The sequence below is a fragment of the Salmo salar genome, chromosome 09, assembly GCF_965601325.2.
Source record: "Salmo salar chromosome 09, fSalSal1, whole genome shotgun sequence".
In the NCBI taxonomy this organism is placed as follows: domain Eukaryota; kingdom Metazoa; phylum Chordata; class Actinopteri; order Salmoniformes; family Salmonidae; genus Salmo; species Salmo salar.
Genome location: NC_138299.1, coordinates 38,538,539 through 38,557,702, shown reverse-complemented (window position 1 = coordinate 38,557,702; position 19,164 = coordinate 38,538,539). Strand labels below are relative to the sequence as shown.

General features: G+C 39.1%; 1 protein-coding gene across 1 annotated transcript in view; it reads left to right on the top strand.

Moving 5' to 3' along the window:
* The first annotated feature begins 210 nt into the window (after positions 1–210).
* Positions 211–19,164, top strand: part of LOC106611278 (uncharacterized) — a 66,580-nt gene continuing 47,626 nt past the window's right edge. Inside the window, exons 1-3 of the mRNA XM_014211316.3 lie at positions 211–433; positions 12,360–12,429; positions 18,298–18,414. Coding sequence (XP_014066791.2) covers positions 387–433; positions 12,360–12,429; positions 18,298–18,414 — 234 coding nt within the window. The 5' untranslated portion in view covers positions 211–386. The remainder of the gene's footprint in view (positions 434–12,359; positions 12,430–18,297; positions 18,415–19,164) is intronic.

Below are 19,164 nucleotides of genomic sequence, written 5' to 3'. Positions count from 1 at the left end.
TATTTGGGGGCAGGGGACTCAATTTTTCATTGTCATATTTGTCAAACTGTATGTCTCTGTAGGCCAACTGTATTTGCATGAACTATGGCATGAACACATTTTCATGAGCGATTGCAACCATTTACGAAATCTCAGATGCCCCAACATGTATTCTAATGGCAAGGAAAGCATCCTCTGCTCCGCCTCACTCAGGTCTATTTGTAGTGACTCCAGTCCAGCAGGCAGTTTTGTTCAGTGTTGTCCAACGGTCCGTTGAGCGGGCTCTTTACCGGGAGAAATGGCTTGAATGGCCGGCGATTAAGACACATTTTCCCGTTTCATCGGGTGAATGTTTTAAATGTGGAGGTTTTAAATCCTGACGAATGACCTTTACCAAGTAAGGAACTATGGCAAACGTGAAAGTCGCGATTCGAGTTCGCCCTCTCAACGCAAGGTTGGTAAATCTAGCTATACGGTATAGTAATGTAGGTCTAGCTATATGGTACAGTAATATATAGGTCTAGCTATATGGTATAGTAATATAGATCAAGCTATACGGTATAGTAATATAGGTCTAGCTATATTGTATAGTAATATAGCTCTAGCTATATGGTATAGTAATATAGATCTAGCTATATGGTATAGTATTATAGGTCTAGCTATATGGCATAGTAATATAGGTCTAGCTATATGGTATAGTAATATAGGTCTAGCTATATAGTATAGTAATATATGTCTAGCTATATGGTATAGTATTATAGGTCTAGCTATATAGTATAGTAATATAGGTCTAGCTATATGGTATAGTAATATAGGTATAGTAATATAGGTCTAGCTATATGGTATAGTAATATATATGGTATAGTAATATAGGTCTAGCTATATGGTATAGTAATATATATATGGTATAGTAATATAGGTCTAGCTACATGGTATAGCAATATAGGTCTAGCTATATGGTATAGTAATATAGGTCTATCTATATGGTATAGTAATATATATGGTATAGTAATATAGGTCTAGCTATATGGTATAGTAATATATATGGTATAGTAATATAGGTCTAGCTACATGGTATAGCAATATAGGTCTAGCTATATGGTATAGTAATATAGGTCTAGCTATATGGTATAGTAATATATATGGTATAGTAATATAGGTCTAGCTATATGGTATAGTAATATATATGGTATAGTAATATAGGTCTAGCTACATGGTATAGCAATATAGGTCTAGCTATATGGCATAGTAATATAGGTCTAGCTGTATAGTATAGTAATATAGGTCGAGCTATATGGTATAGTAATATAGGTCTAGCTATATAGTATAGTAATATAGCTTTAGCTATATGGTATAGTAATATAGGTCTAGGTATACGGTGTAGTAATATAGTTCTAGCTATATGGTATAGTAATATAGGTCTAGCTATATGGTATAGTAATATAGGTCTAGCTACATGGTATAGTAATATAGGTCTAGCAATATGGTATAGTAATATAGGTCAAGCTATACAGTATAGTAATATAGGTATAGCTATATGGTATAGTAATATAGGTCTAGATATATGGTATTGTAATATAGGTCAAGCTATACAGTATAGTAATATAAGTCTAGCTATATAGTATAGTAATATAGGTCAAGCTATACAGTATAGTAATATAGGTCTAGCTATATAGTATAGTATTATAGGTCTAGATGTACAGTATAGTAATATAGGTCTAGCTTTATGGTATAGTAATATAGTTCTAGCTATATGGTATATAGTAATATAAGTCTAGCTATATGGTATAGTAATATAGGTCTAGCTATATAGTATAGTATTATAGGTCTAGATGTACAGTATAGTAATATAGGTCTAGCTTTATGGTATAGTAATATAGTTCTAGCTATATGGTATATAGTAATATAAGTCTAGCTATATGGTATAGTAATATAGGTCTAGCTATATAGTATAGTATTATAGGTCTAGATGTACAGTATAGTAATATAGGTCTAGCTTTATGGTATAGTAATATAGTTCTAGCTATATGGTATATAGTAATATAAGTCTAGCTATATGGTATAGTAATATAGGTCTAGCTATATAGTATTATAGGTCTAGATGTACAGTATAGTAATATAGGTCTAGCTTTATGGTATAGTAATATAGTTCTAGCTATATGGTATATAGTAATATAAGTCTAGCTATATGGTATAGTAATATAGGTCAAGCTATACAGAATAGTAATATAGGTCTAGCTATATGGTATAGTAATATAGTTCTAGCTATATGGTATAGTAATATAGGTCTAGCTATATGGTGTAGTAATATAGGTCTAGCTATATGGTATAGTAATATTGGTCTAGCAGTATATTATAGGGCTAGCTATATGGTATAGTAATATAGGTCTAGCTATATGGTATATAGTAATATAAGTCTAGCTATATGGTATAGTAATATAGGTCTAGCTATATGGTATAGTAATATAGGTCTAGCTATATAGTATAGTATTATAGGTCTAGATGTACAGTATAGTAATATAGGTCTAGCTTTATGGTATAGTAAGATAGTTCTAGCTATATGGTATATAGTAATATAAGTCTAGCTATATGGTATAGTAATATAGGTCAAGCTATACAGAATAGTAATATAGGTCTAGCTATATGGTATAGTAATATAGTTCTAGCTATATGGTATAGTAATATAGGTCTAGCTATATGGTATAGTAATATAGGTCTAGCTATATGGTGTAGTAAATTAGGTCTAGCTATATGGTATAGTAATATTGGTCTAGCAGTATAGTATAGGGCTAGCTATATGGTATAGTAATATAGGTCTAGCAATATAGTATAGTAATATAGGTCTAGCTATATGGTATAGTAATATAGGTCTAGCTATAAAGTATTGTAATATAGGTCTAGCTATATGGTATAGTAATATAGGTCTAATTATATGGTATAGTAATATATATGGTATAGTAATATAGGTCTAGCTATATTGTACAGTAATATGTATGGTATAGTGATATAGGTCTAGCTATATGGTATAGTAATATAGTCCTAGCTATATGGTATAGTAATATAGGTCTAGCTATATAGTATAGAAATATATATGGTATAGTAATATAGGTCTAGCTATATGGTATAGTAATATATATGGTATAGTAATATAGGTCTAGCTACATGGTATAGCAATATAGGTCTAGCTATATGGCATAGTAATATAGGTCTAGCTGTATAGTATAGTAATATAGGTCGAGCTATATGGTATAGTAATATAGGTCTAGCTATATAGTATAGTAATATAGCTTTAGCTATATGGTATAGTAATATAGGTCTAGCTATACGGTGTAGTAATATAGTTCTAGCTATATGGTATAGTAATATAGGTCTAGCTATATGGTATAGTAATATAGGTCTAGCTACATGGTATAGTAATATAGGTCTAGCAATATGGTATAGTAATATAGGTCAAGCTATACAGTATAGTAATATAGGTATAGCTATATGGTATAGTAATATAGGTCTAGATATATGGTATTGTAATATAGGTCAAGCTATACACTATAGTAATATAAGTCTAGCTATATAGTATAGTAATATAGGTCAAGCTATACAGTATAGTAATATAGGTCTAGCTATATAGTATAGTATTATAGGTCTAGATGTACAGTATAGTAATATAGGTCTAGCTTTATGGTATAGTAAAATAGTTCTAGCTATATGGTATATAGTAATATAAGTCTAGCTATATGGTATAGTAATATAGGTCTAGCTATATAGTATAGTATTATAGGTCTAGATGTACAGTATAGTAATATAGGTCTAGATTTATGGTATAGTAAGATAGTTCTAGCTATATGGTATATAGTAATATAGGTCTAGATATATGGTATTGTAATATAGGTCAAGCTATACAGTATAGTAATATAAGTCTAGCTATATAGTATAGTAATATAGGTCAAGCTATACAGTATAGTAATATAGGTCTAGCTATATGGTATAGTATTATAGGTCTAGATGTACAGTATAGTAATATAGGTCTAGCTTTATGGTATAGTAATATAGTTCTAGCTATATGGTATATAGTAATATAAGTCTAGCTATATGGTATAGTAATATAGGTCTAGCTATATAGTATAGTATTATAGGTCTAGATGTACAGTATAGTAATATAGGTCTAGCTTTATGGTATAGTAAGATAGTTCTAGCTATATGGTATAGTAATATAGGTCAAGCTATACGGAATAGTAATATAGGTCTAGCTATATGGTATATAGTAATATAAGTCTAGCTATATGGTATAGTAATATAGGTCTAGCTATATAGTATAGTATTATAGGTCTAGATGTACAGTATAGTAATATAGGTCTAGCTTTATGGTATAGTAAGATAGTTCTAGCTATATGGTATATAGTAATATAGGTCTAGATATATGGTATTGTAATATAGGTCAAGCTATACAGTATAGTAATATAAGTCTAGCTATATAGTATAGTAATATAGGTCAAGCTATACAGTATAGTAATATAGGTCTAGCTATATGGTATAGTATTATAGGTCTAGATGTACAGTATAGTAATATAGGTCTAGCTTTATGGTATAGTAATATAGTTCTAGCTATATGGTATATAGTAATATAAGTCTAGCTATATGGTATAGTAATATAGGTCTAGCTATATAGTATAGTATTATAGGTCTAGATGTACAGTATAGTAATATAGGTCTAGCTTTATGGTATAGTAAGATAGTTCTAGCTATATGGTATACTAATATAGGTCAAGCTATACGGAATAGTAATATAGGTCTAGCTATATGGTATAGTAATATAGGTCTAGCTATATGGTATAGTAATATAGTTCTAGCTATATGGTATAGTAATATAGGTCTAGCTATATGGTGTAGTAATATAGGTCTAGCTATATGGTATAGTAATATTGGTCTAGCAGTATAGTATAGGGCTAGCTATATGGTATAGTAATATAGGTCTAGCTATATGGTATATAGTAATATAAGTCTAGCTATATGGTATAGTAATATAGGTCTAGCTATATGGTATAGTAATATAGGTCTAGCTATATAGTATAGTATTATAGGTCTAGATGTACAGTATAGTAATATAGGTCTAGCTTTATGGTATAGTAAGATAGTTCTAGCTATATGGTATATAGTAATATAAGTCTAGCTATATGGTATAGTAATATAGGTCAAGCTATACAGAATAGTAATATAGGTCTAGCTATATGGTATAGTAATATAGGTCTAGCAATATAGTATAGTAATATAGGTCTAGCTATATGGTATAGTAATATAGGTCTAGCTATAAAGTATTGTAATTTAGGTCTAGCTATATGGTATAGTAATATAGGTCTAATTATATGGTATAGTAATATATATGGTATAGTAATATAGGTCTAGCTATATGGTATAGTAATATATATGCTATAGTAATATAGGTCTAGCTATATGGTACAGTAATATGTATGGTATAGTAATATAGGTCTAGCTATATGGTATAGTAATATAGTCCTAGCTATATGGTATAGTAATATAGGTCTAGCTATATAGTATAGAAATATAGGTATAGTTATATGGTATAGTAATATATGTCTAGCTATATAGAATAGTAATATAGGTCTAGTTATATGGTATAGTAATATAGTCCTAGCTATAGGGTATAGTAATATAGGTCTAGCTATATGGTATAGTAATATAGTCCTAGCTATATTGTATAGTAATATAGGTCTAGCTATATGGTATAGTAATATAGTCCTAGCTATATGGTATAGTAATATAGGTCTAGCTATATAGTATAGAAATATAGGTATTGTTATATGGTATAGTAATATATGTCTAGCTATATAGAATAGTAATATAGGTCTAGCTATATGGTATAGTAATATAGTCCTAGCTATATGGTATAGTAATATAGGTCTAGCTATATGGTATAGTAATATAGTCCTAGCTATATGGTATAGTAATATAGGTCTAGCTATATAGTATAGTAATATAGGTCTAGCTATATGGTATAGTAATATAGGTCTAATTATATGTTATAGTAATATAGGTCTAGCTATATGGTGTAGTAATATGGGTCTAGCTACATGGTATAGTAATATAGGTCTAGCTATATAGTATAGTAATATAGGTCTAGCTATACAGTATAGTAATATTGGTCTAGCTATAAAGTTTTGTAATATAGGTCTATCAGTATAGTATAGGGCTAGCTATATGGTATGGTAATATAGGTCTAGCTGTATAGAATAGTAATATAGGTCTAGCTATTTAGTATAGTAATATAGGTCAAGCTATATAATATAGTAATATAGGTCTACTTATATGGTATAGTAATATAGGTCTAGCTATACAGTATAGTAATATTGGTCTAGCTATAAAGTATTGTAATATATGTCTAGCAGTATAGTATAGGGCTAGCTGTATGGTATGGTAATATAGGTCTAGCTGTATAGTATAGTAATATAGGTCTAGCTATATGGTATAGTAATATAGGTCTAGCTATATGGTATAGTAATATAGCTCTAGCTATATGGTATCGTAATATAGGTCTAGCTACATGGTATAGTAATATAGATCTGGCTATATGGTGTAATAATATATATGGTATAATAATATAGGTCTAGCTATATGGTAAAGTAATATACGTCTAGCTATATGGTATAGTAATATAGGTCTAGCTGTACAGTATAGTAATATAGGTCTAGCTATATGGTATAGTAATATAGGTCTAGCTGTACAGTATAGTAATATAGGTCTAGCTATATGGTATAGTAATATATATGGTATAGTAATATAGGTCTAGCTACATGGTATAGTATTACAGGTCTAGCTATATGGTATAGTAATATATGTCTAGCTATATGGTATAGTAATTTATATGGTATTGTAATATAGGTCTAGCTATATGGTATAGTAATATAGGTCTAGCTGTATAGTATAGTAATAAAGGTCTCGCTATATGGTATAGTAATATAGGTCTAGCTATATAGTATAGTTATATAGCTTTAGCTATATGGTATTGTACTATAGGTCTAGCTATATGGTATAGTGATATATATGATATAGTAATATAGGTCTAGCTATACGGTGTAGTAATATAGTTCTAGCTATATGGTATAGTAATATAGGTCTAGCTATATGGTATAGTAATATGTATGGTATAGTAATATAGGTCTAGCTATATGGTATAGTAATATATATGGTATAGTAATATAGGTCTAGCTACATGGTATAGTAATACAGGTCTAGCTATATGGTATAGTAATATAGGTCAGGCTATACAGTATAGTAATATAGGCCAAGCTATATGGTATAGTAATATAGGTCTAGCTATATAGTATAGTATAGTAATATAGGTCAAGCTATACAGTATAGTATTATAGGTCTAGCTATATAGTATAGTATTATAGGTCTAGCTGTACAGTATAGTAATATAGGTCTAGCTATATAGGTCTAGCTATATGGTATAGTAATATAGGTCTAGCTATATGGTATAGTAATATAGGTCTAGCTATAAAGTATTGTAATATAGGTCTAGTTGTATAGTATAGGGCTAGCTATATGGTATAATAATGTAGGTCTAGCTATATAGTATAGTAATATAGCTCTAGCTATATAGTATAGTCATATAGATCTAGCTATACGGTATAGTAATATAGGTCTAGCTGTACAGTACAGTAATATAGGTCTAGCTATATGGTATAGTCATATTGGTCTAGCTATATAGTATAGTATTATAGGTCTAGCTATATGGTATAGTAATAAAGTCTAGCTATATGGTATAGTAATACAGGTCTAGCTATATAGTATAGTAATATTGGTCTAGCTATATAGTATAGTAATATAGGTCTAGCTATATGGTATAGTAATATAGGTCTAGCTATATAGTATAGTAATATAGCTCTAGCTATATAGTATAGTCATATAGATCTAGCTATACGGTATAGTAATATAGGTCTAGCTGTACAGTGTAGTAATATAGGTCTAGCTATATGGTATAGTAATATAGGTCTAGCTATATGGTATAGTAATATAGGTCTAGCTACAAAGTATTGTAATATAGGTCTAGTTGTATAGTATAGGGCTAGCTATATGGTATAGTAATGTAGGTCTAGCTATATAGTATAGTAATATAGCTCTAGCTATATAGTATGGTCATATAGATCTAGCTATACGGTATAGTAATATAGGTCTAGCTGTACAGTACAGTAATATAGGTCTAGCTATATGGTATAGTCATATTGGTCTAGCTATATAGTATAGTATTATAGGTCTAGCTATATGGTATAGTAATAAAGTCTAGCTATATGGTATAGTAATATAGGTCTAGCTATATGCTATTGTGAAATAGGTCTAGCTGTAAGGCATGTTCTTCGATGTGCCTGAACATAATTGGTTGTTATAAATCATTTCCTTGCGCTTTGCATCACAAGAGGGGACTTTATTGCTAACATTCACTGTCATGCAAATACATGCTTCCTGCTTGTCTTTTTGAGTTGCTGTTGGTGTGTGTGTGTGTGTGTGTGTGTGTGTGTGTGTGTGTGTGTGTGTGTGTGTGTGTGTGTGTGTGTGTGTGTGGTGTTGTACAGTATGTGTGTTCATATGTTAATAGTTCGGTGTTTTGTGTCATGCCATCATTCCGGCTTTACGCTGACACGGAGATAACAGAAAGACCCAAGCTGTCACGTTTCTCAAAGGACCAACCGGGCCACTACGTCATCTATCCTTTGTCTACTGAAAGCCGGCTACAGTATGTTGTAAAGCCTCCTGAGAGTTAGAGAGAGAGGGAAGGGAGAGAGGGAAGGGAGAGAGGGAGATGGATTGGGAGGGAGAGTTAAAGAGAGAGGGAGAGAGAGGGAAGGGGAGAGAGGGAGAGTTAGAGAGAGAGGGAAGGGGAGAGAGGGAGAGAAAGGGAGAGAGAGAGAGGGAAGGGGAGAAAGGGAGAGAGAGAGAGGGAGAGAGAGAGGCAAGGGGAGAGAGGGAGATGAAGAGAGATGGAGAGAGAGAGGGAAGGAAGGGGAGAGAGGGAGAGAAAGTACAGGCTCAGTGAGCACAGCCTTGCTATTGAGAAGGGTAGACACAGGAAAACCTGGCTCCCTGTAGAGGAAAGGCTGTGCAACCACTGCACAACAGCAGAACCTGAGACAGAGCTGCATTTCCTGACAACATGTGAAAAATATAAAACATTTAGAGAGTGTCATTTCCCCAAATCTGAAACCCTTATTCAAGGTTTGATGAGAGGTGGCTCCCCGTCCTGTTGGGGGAGGTTGCATGGAGCTGTGGGTTGGCAGTGCTCTACATTGCTGACTGCCATAAGATGAGGGACAGTGTCTGACAGACCAATCAACCTGCACATGTCCTCTACTGTATGCTTATTGTTATTGTTCATTGCATGGTTATTTTGACCCTTGGTTATTGTTGTTACTGTTGTCCCGTTGACAATTTTGATTCAATTTTTTTTCATATTGTAAATATCCAAAATAAGCTTTGGCAATATGTACATTGTTAAGTCATGCCAATAAAGCAAATTGAATTGAATTGAATTGAGAGAGAGAGAGGGAGAGGGAGAGAGAGACGGAAGGGGAGAAAGGGAGAGAGAGAGAGGGAAGGGGAGAGAGGCAGATTTAGAGAGAGGGAAGGGAGAGGGAGAGAGAGAGCGGGAGAGAGAGAGGGAAGGGGAGAGAGGGAGAGAGAGAGGGAAGGAAGGGGAGAGAGGGAGAGAGAGCTGGAGAGAGAGACCGAAAGAGAGCGGACAGCACTAGCTACTACATGTTCTACGCTGTGTTAAACCATTACAGAAATAGGCCTATTTCTATTTCAGTTTGCTTCAAAACAGTAGAGGTCTCGTTTTATTTTCCATCTCCTTCCTCCTTCTTCCTCTCATGCTGGTTGAGCTCCCGTTAAAAGGCGTCTCTCTGAGGTTGTTGTGGTTTAGGGTTGGGCCGTTGAGCCGATGCCTGGGTTGGCAAAATGATTCCCACGTGGTGGAGCATGTGCTTATTACAACTTACAACATAGCCCCTGGTCTGATATCTACCTCACGTACAAACAGACAAACGCAGGGACACATGCGCACACGCACGCACACACACACACACACACACACACACTAAGACCAAGGACAGAGAAGTTATTAGTACTACTACAGCAATCCCCCATTATCGCTCAAGGAGTTATAAATTCATTCAGCTCTACTCTACCAGAGCATCAGATTTCATTCTGTTGCGTCACGTGTCCAGAGCCAACAGTTGAAGCACACACAGCTGTCCTTGCTACACACACAAACACACACACACACACACACACAGACAGACAGACAGACAGACAGACAGACAGACAGACAGACAGACAGACAGACAGACAGACAGACAGACAGACAGACAGACAGACAGACAGACAGACAGACAGACAGACAGACAGACAGACAGACAGACAGACAGACAGACAGACAGACAGACAGTGAGAGACACACAGACAGGCTTTTGTCCCAGAAAAGCCTCAAGCTTCATCGCCCGAGGGACTCTTTGCTGGGTCCGTTTTGGACTGTTTTCTTTTGAATAAGAACTGGTCAGTGGTCAGATCTACTCTGATTCAAGGCTTTTGTGAATTCCCTTTCACACACACTTCATGTTATATCATGTGATAGTCTCATGTCACTTAACTAGATTTGCTAGATTTGTCTGTTGGCCCTATTCCCCCTTTCAAAGTCACATCAACAAACTAGTTAAAACATAGTCACAACAACAAACTAGTTAAAACATAGTCACAACAACAAACTAGTTCAAACATAGTGTTCATCTGGCATTTAAAACATGGTACCGATTGAATTACTGTCTCTGTAACAGCCATGAATCTAATAATGATAGGTCTCTGTAACAGCCATACATCTAATAATGATAGGTCTCTATAACAGCCATGAATCTAATAATGATAGGTCTCTATAACAGCCATGAATCTAATAATGATAGGTCTCTGTAACAGCCATGAATCTAATAATGATAGGCCTCTATAACAGCCATGAATCTAATAATGATAGGTCTCTATAACAGCCATGACTCTAATAATGATAGGTCTCTGTAACAGCCATGAATCTAATAATGATAGGCCTCTGTAACAGCCATGAATCTAATAATGATAGGTCTCTGTAACAGCCATGAATCTAATAATGATAGGTCTCTGTAACAGCCATGAATCTAATAATGATAGGCCTCTGTAACAGCCATGAATCTAATAATGATAGGTCTCTGTAACAGCCATGAATCTAATAATGATAGGTCTCTGTAACAGCCATGAATCTAATAATGATAGGCCTCTGTAACAGCCATAAATCTAATAATGATAGGTCTCAATAACAGCCATGAATCTAATAATGATAGGTCTCTGTAACAGCCATGAATCAAATAATGTTAGGTCTCTGTAACAGCCATGAATCTAATAATGATAGGTCTCTGTAACAGCCATGAATCTAATAATGATAGGTCTCTGTAACAGCCAGGAATCTAATAATGATAGGTCTCAAAAGGTTGTATTCTATTTGTCTAGCTGGGTGACATTTGGCTAAATCAGCACTGATAAAAGACCGACATGGTTTAAAGCAGGGGTGTCAAATTCATTTTGCCCGTGGGCCGCATTGGGTCTTCAACGAGGTCTGACTGCTGCACTTAAAATTGGTTTTATTTCTTCGCCGTTAAAATTTGCTATCTATCGTTTTTGGAATTGTCACGACTTCCGCCGAAGTTGGTTCCTCTCCTTGTTCAGGCGGCGTTCGGCGGTCGACGTCACCGGTCTTCTAGCCATCGCCGATCCACTTTTCATTTTCCATTTGTTTTGTCTTGTTTTCCCACACACCTGGTTTACATTTCCCTCATTACTTGTTGTGTATTTAACCCTCTGTTCCCCCCATGTCTGTGTGTGAAATTCTTTATTGTTTCGTGTATGCGCACGTTAGACTGGTTGCGCTGGGTTATGTCAACCTGTATTGTGTTTAGTGTTCTTTGTGCCGTGTGTTTTGTTCGCCTAAATAAAAGGCTCCGTTTGCTACCCAAATCCTGCTCTCCCGCGCCTGACTCCCTTATAGCCAGTTACGCATACCTAACAGGAATTTTCATTGCTCCCTGACTGTCTAGCTTTATTGATTATTAGTGAGCTGGACACAGTGAAGAAACTCAATGAATGTAGGTCCATTATAATTTCTGCAGTTTCGATTTGGTTTTAGTCATTTTAGAGTGTACTAAGTGCTTTTTTTTGTTGTACTGGTCCCCCATGGGAGTCAAACCCATAACCTTGCCGTTGCAAGGGCCATGCTCTACCAACTGAGCCACATGGGACAAAATGAATGCTTTTGTGTTAAACTAAAGTACAACAATGTCTCCTCTCTTTCACAGGGAAAGCATGGCTGGAGGGAGGCTAGCTGTCCAGGTAGAGGACAAGTTGGTGAGGATAAAGAATACCAAGGTGAGTATATTATTACACAGATATACGTTTAACTGTACAGGTGCTATTGTCATCACCTCGTCAGGTGTTATACGTGTTATACGTGTTAAGGGCAGGTGGGGGGCAGCAGGTCTCTGTGAGGAGGGAGTAGAAGGGGGCATCTAGAGGGTGTCTTTTACTGTATCTCACACAGGATGTTTACAGTCAGGACTGGCCACTTCCTGTCTGATTCCTCTGTTGTTTATTATGAGTGTGCAGAGCCTCACACAAACTCTGAGACACTATACTAGAGGGAGGGACCTTCCTGACACACTGACACCACTGCTCAGACACACACACATTCCAACAACACACACACATTCTAACAACACACACACATTCCAACAACACACACACATTCCAACAACACACACACATTCCAACAACACACATTCCAACAACACACACACATTCCAACAACATACATTCCAACAACACACACACATTCCAACAACACACATTCCAACAACACACACACATTCCAACAACACACATTCCAACAACACACACACATTCCAACAACACACACATTCCAACAACATACATTCCAACAACACAGACACACATTCCAACAACACACATTCCAACAACACACACACATGGCCCATGACAAGTTATGTGAACTCTAAAGTCCCATAAAGTTCAGAGAAAGAACTTGGTTAAAAACATGCTCTGTAAGATGTCTGACTGAGTGTCTGCACCCTTAGCACCTTTTTTTCTATCTAGAACCATACAGGAACCGTTTGAAGAACCCTTTTTGGATCCAGGTAGACCCGTTTTGGTTCCAGGTAGAACAATTTTGAGTTCTCACCAGGCTGGGGAGACATGACAGAGGCCTGGCCCTAGGCGTAGGCACAGGACTCACCGGGCTGGCGGGCGGCTCTGACTGCTCTGGACAGGCGGGCGGTTCCGGACAGGTGGCGGCTCTGGCGGCTCCGGACAGGCGGGCAGCTCTGGCGGCTCCGGACAAGCGGACGGCTCTGGCGGCTCCGGACTGGCGGGCGGCTCTGGCGGCTCCGGACTGGCGGGCGGCTCTGGCGGCTCCTGACTGGCGGGCAGCTCTGGCAGCTCCGGACTGGCGGGCAGCTCTGGCGGCTCCAGACTGGCGAGACCCACTGGAGGCCTAGTCCTGGGAGGTGGCACAGGACGGACCAGGATGGGGAGACCCACTGGAGGCCTAGTCCTGGGAGGTGGCACAGGATGGACCAGGATGGGGAGACCCACTGGAGGCCTAGTCCTGGGAGGTGGCACAGGACGGACCAGGATGGGGAGACCCACTGGAGGACTGGTCCGAGGAGGAGGCACAGGATAAACCGGGCTGTGGGGGAGCACTGGGCGAACTGGACCCTCCCAGCGCTCTGGAGACACAGTGCGCAACGCCGGCGCAGGATAACCTGGACCGAGGAGGCGCACTGGAGACCAGACGCGCTGAGCTGGCACCATCCGCCCTGGCTCGATGCCTGCACTCGCATGGCACTTGCGGGGGGCTGGTATGTAGCGCACCGGGCTTTGAACGTGCACTGGGGACACTGTGCGCTCTACAGCATAACACAGTGTCTTACCAGTACCACGCTGCTTCCGGTAAGCACGGGGAGTTGGCTCAGGTCTAACGCCTGACTCCGCCAATCTCCCCGTGTGCCCCCCCAAATTTTTTGGGGGGGCTGCCTCCCGTGTCCGTTGCGCTCCCTTTCCTCATACCAGCGCCTCTCAGCTCTCGCCGCCTCGATCTCCCACTGCGGGCGGCGATAATCCCCAGCTTGAGCCCATGGTCCTTTCCCGTCCAGGATTTCCTCCCAACCCACAAAACCCAAAGGAAAAACATGCTCCTTATGTGTGACTCCCAATCAGCAACAACGAGCTTCAGCTGTGCCTGATTGGGAGCCACACACGGCCCAAAACAAAGAAATACAAAAACATAGAAAAAGGAACATAGAACGCCCACCCAATGTAACACCCTGGCCTAACCAAAATAAAGAACAAAAAACCCCTCTCTATGGCCAGGGCGTTACAGGTTAGAAGAAAGGGAGAGGACGTGCTTTTAGAAACAATGTAGCGAAGACGAGCCACATATGGTGTCCTATACAGTCGTAGCCAAACGTTTTGAGAATTACACAAATATTAATTTCCACAAAGTTTGCTGTGTCTTTAGATATTTTTGACAGATGTTACTATGGAATGCTGAAGTATAATTACAAGCATTTCATAAGTGTCACAGGCTTTTATTGACAATTACATGAAGTTGATACAAAGAGTCAATATTTGCAGTGTTGACCCTTCTTTTTCAAGAACTCTGCAATCCGCCCTGGCATGCTGTCAATTAACTTCTGGGCCACATCCTGACTGATGGCAGCCCATTCTTGCATAATCAATGCTTGGAGTTTGTCAGAATTTGTGGGTTTTTGTTTGTCTACCCACCTCTTGAGGATTGACCACAAGTTCTCAATGGGATTAAGGTCTGGGGAGTTTCCTGGCCATGGATCCAAAATATCAATGTTTTGTTCCCTGAGCCACTTAGTTATCACTTTTGCCTTATGGCAAGGTGCTCCATCATGCTGGAAAAGGCATTGTTTGTCACCAAATTGTTCCTGGATGGTTGGGAGAAGTTGCTCTCGGAGGATGTGTTGGTACCATTCTTTATTCATGGCTGTGTTCTTAGGCAAAATTGTGAGTGAGCCCACTCCCTTGGCTGAGAAGCAACCCCACACATGAATGGTCTCAGGATGCTTTACGTGTTGGCATGACACAGGACTGATGGTAGCGCTCACCTTGTCTTCTCTGGACAAGCTTTTTTCTGGATGCTCCAAACAATCGGAAAGGGGATTCATCAGAGAAAATGACTTTACCCCAGTCCTCAGCAGTCCAATCCCTGTACCTTTTGCAGAATATCAGTCTGTCCCTGATGTTTTTCTTGGAGAAAAGTGGCTTCTTTTCTTCCCTTCTTGACACCAGGCCATCCTCCAAAAGTCTTCGCCTCACTGTGCGTGCAGATGCACTCACACCTGCCTGCTGCCATTCCTGAGCAAGCTCTGTACTGGTGGTGCCCCAATCCCGCAGCTGAATCAACTTTAGGAGATGGTCCTGGCGCTTGCTGGACTTTCTTGGGCGCCCTGAAGCCTTCTTCACAACAATTGAACCACTTTCCTTGAAGTTCTTGATGATCCGATAAATGGTTGATTAGGAGAAATCTTATCTTACTGAAATCTTACTTGCCTGTGAAGCCCTTTTTGTGCAAAGTAATGATGACGGCACGTGTTTCCTTGCAGGTAACCATGATTGACAGAGGAAGAACAATGATTCCAAGCACCACCCTCCTTTTGAAGCTTCCAGTCTGTTATTCGAACTCAATCAGCATGACAGAGTGATCTCCAGCCTTGTCCTCGTCAACACTCACACCTGTGTTAACGAGAGAATCACTGACATGATGTCAGCTGGTCCTTTTGTGGCAGGGCTGAAATACAGTGAAAATGTTTTTGGGGGATTCAGTTCATTTGCATGGCAAAGATGGACTTTGCAATTAATTGCAATTCATCTGGTCACTCTTCATAACATTCTGGAGTATATGCAAATTGCTATCATACAAACTGAGGCAGCAGACGTTGTGAAAATGTATATTTGTGTCATTCTCAAAACCTTTGGCCACGACTGTAGAGAGCAGGATCAGAACTCGGTGGCCATCGCTGCCTGGAGCAGGGTTCCATGGGAATAATTATTTTAGGAAAGTGGGACAGTTTGGGTTAGCAAGGGTTAACTGCAGTCCATTGGCTGTGAGGAATCAGGGGTTAACTGCGGTCCATTGGCTGTGAGGAAGCAGGGGTTAACTGCTGTCCATCGGCTGTGAGGAATCAGGGGTTAACTGCTGTCCATTGGTTGTGAGGAAGCAGGGGTTAACTGCTGTCCATCGGTTGTGAGGAAGCAGGGGTTAACTGCTGTCCATCGGCTGTGAGGAAGCAGGGGTTAACTGCTGTCCATTGGTTGTGAGGAAGCAGGGGGTAACTGCTGTCCATTGGTTGTGAGGAAGCAGGGGTTAACTGCTGTCCATTGGTTGTGAGGAAGCAGGGGTTAACTGCTGTCCATTGGTTGTGAGGAAGCAGGGGTTAACTGCTGTCCATTGGTTGTGAGGAAGCAGGGGTTAACTGCTGTCCATTGGTTGTGAGGAAGCAGGGGTTAACTGCTGTCCATCAGCTGTGAGGAAGCAGGGGTTAACTGTTGTCCATTGGTTGTGAGGAAGCAGGGATTAACTGCTGTCCATTGGTTGTGAGGAAGCAGGGGTTAACTGCTGTCTGTCGGCTGTGAGGAAGCAGGGGATAACTGCTGTCCATTGGTTGTGAGGAAGCAGGGGTTAACTGCTGTCCATCGGCTGTGAGGAAGCAGGGGTTAACTGCTGTCCATTGGTTGTGAGGAAGCAGGGGTTAACTGCTGTCCATCGGCTGTGAGGAAGCAGGGGATAACTGCTGTCCATTGGTTGTGAGGAAGCAGGGTCTAACTGCTGTCCATCGGCTGTGAGGAAGCAGGGGTTAACTGCTGTCCATCGGCTGTGAGGAATGGATACCTTAGTGTGGCTTAACGCTGCTGTTAGAAAAAGTATGTGTTTAATAAGATTGACTAGATTACAGTCAGACTGCAGAATCACATGACCTACAATCTTGCATCTCAAATAACTACTCATTATGTGATTAAGATTAGCGATTGCCCTGCTCTATCTGATCCCTGCCCTGCTCTATCTGATCCCTAAACTGAGATTGTATTTGGAAAGATTGAAGGATGTACTTCAGCTGTGTACATACATGAAAAAAATTATATCTCCAGGTTAAGGTACAGGGTAGACCTTAGTTATGCTGAAAATACATAGGAAGTCCACTGTTAGTAAGGAATAGGTCTCTTGCACAATATGAAAGCAAAGGTCTGTTTGTGAAATTATGCTCAGTGGCTGTAAACTAATGTTGTCAGATCTGCACGGGCATGTAGATGCTTGCTCTCCTACAGTTCCCTCTCCTTGGCTCTTAGTCAACATCAGGGCAGGCAGTCCTGATAGCTGATAAAGTGCTGAACCTAGTGGTTGTCTATAATAGTACAATAGTAACCTATTGTAACACACTGTCTGTACTTGTCTCTAGTAGAAACCTATTGTAACACACTGTCTGTACTTGTCTCTAGTAGAAACCTATTGTAACACACTGTCTGTACTTGTCTCTAGTAGTAACCTATTGTAACACACTGTCTGTACTTGTCTCTAGTAGTAACCTATTGTAACACACTGTCTGTACTTGTCTCTAGTAGAAACCTATTGTAACACACTGTCTGTACTTGTCTCTAGTAGAAACCTATTGTAACACACTGTCTGTACTTGTCTCTAGTAGAAACCTATTGTAACACACTGTCTGTACTTGTCTCTAGTAGAAACCTATTGTAACACACTGTCTGTACTTGTCTTTAGTAGTAACCTATTGTAACACACTGTCTGTACTTGTCTCTAGTAGAAACCTATTGTAACACACTGTCTGTACTTGTCTCTAGTAGTAACCTATTGTAACACACTGTCTGTACTTGTCTCTAGTAGTAACCTATTGTAACACACTGTCTGTACTTGTCTCTAGTAGTAACCTATTGTAACACACTGTCTGTACTTGTCTCTAGTAGTAACCTATTGTAACACACTGTCTGTACTTGTCTCTAGTAGTAACCTATTGTAACACACTGTCTGTACTTGTCTCTAGTAGAAACCTACAGTAATGGACAAAGTATAATGTGTACTTCTGGAGTTTTAAACTCCCAAGTCCCTGTCTGTCTGTCTGTCTGTGCCCTTGTCTAACTGTCTGTCCATCTCTCCTCTCTCTGTCTTTTTCTCCACAGCTGGATGGACGTCAGGACGGCCCTGGGGAATCCAGGGAGAAGGTGCTGGAGTTTGGTTTTGACTACTGCTACTGGTCTGTTGCCCCAGAGGAACCACACTACGCCTCACAGGAAGAGGTAAGAAGTCCTGAGACCTGAACTTCGACTGTAGTTCTGTGTTTGTCTAACAGAGTAGGTCCTGCCAAACCTGGGCCGTTCTGTATACCAACACTTCAAACCCCCGCACCGCTAGAGATTCCACATCGGCTACAATTGTTTAGTTAGGTGTTTTAGTGTCATGTTTTGTGCCTTCTGCGTGAAGGCAGCACCAGTCATGTGCGTGTCATGCAGCCTGGGGATGTTGGGTAAGGTGTGCAATCACAACCACTGGGCCATGTTCAATAGGGCATGCAAACAAAAACGAAAATTAGGGTTTCTATTTGTACAAATCCAGGTAGTCACTCCCTATTTTATTTCCTTTGGTGCCTAATGAACATGAAGGAAGAGCCCAGGGGAATTATCACTGTCCTGTCGTTTCTCTTATCGCTCCTCAGAACACAGACTAGTGGACATCGTTTCTCTTATCGCTCCACGGCAGGAAAATGTACTGCAACATTGTGTCATGTTAGTTAGGGTTCCATTTATAGAACTCAAACTTGATGAATGCTGCATTGTCTTGTAGCTCTGATTCCCGGCTGATTTAATTACAAACCAACATTTCATCAAGGACAAGCTATGCAAGCAGTGTACCAACATGGGGAAGCCTTCGCCCACCCTGGCCTGGTCTAGATGTCCCACTGCGTTGTTCTGGTCTTTGTCTGTGGAGACTGTGAAGACTTTCTGCTTCTCAATTCAATTCAAGGGGCTTTATTGTCATGGGAAACATAT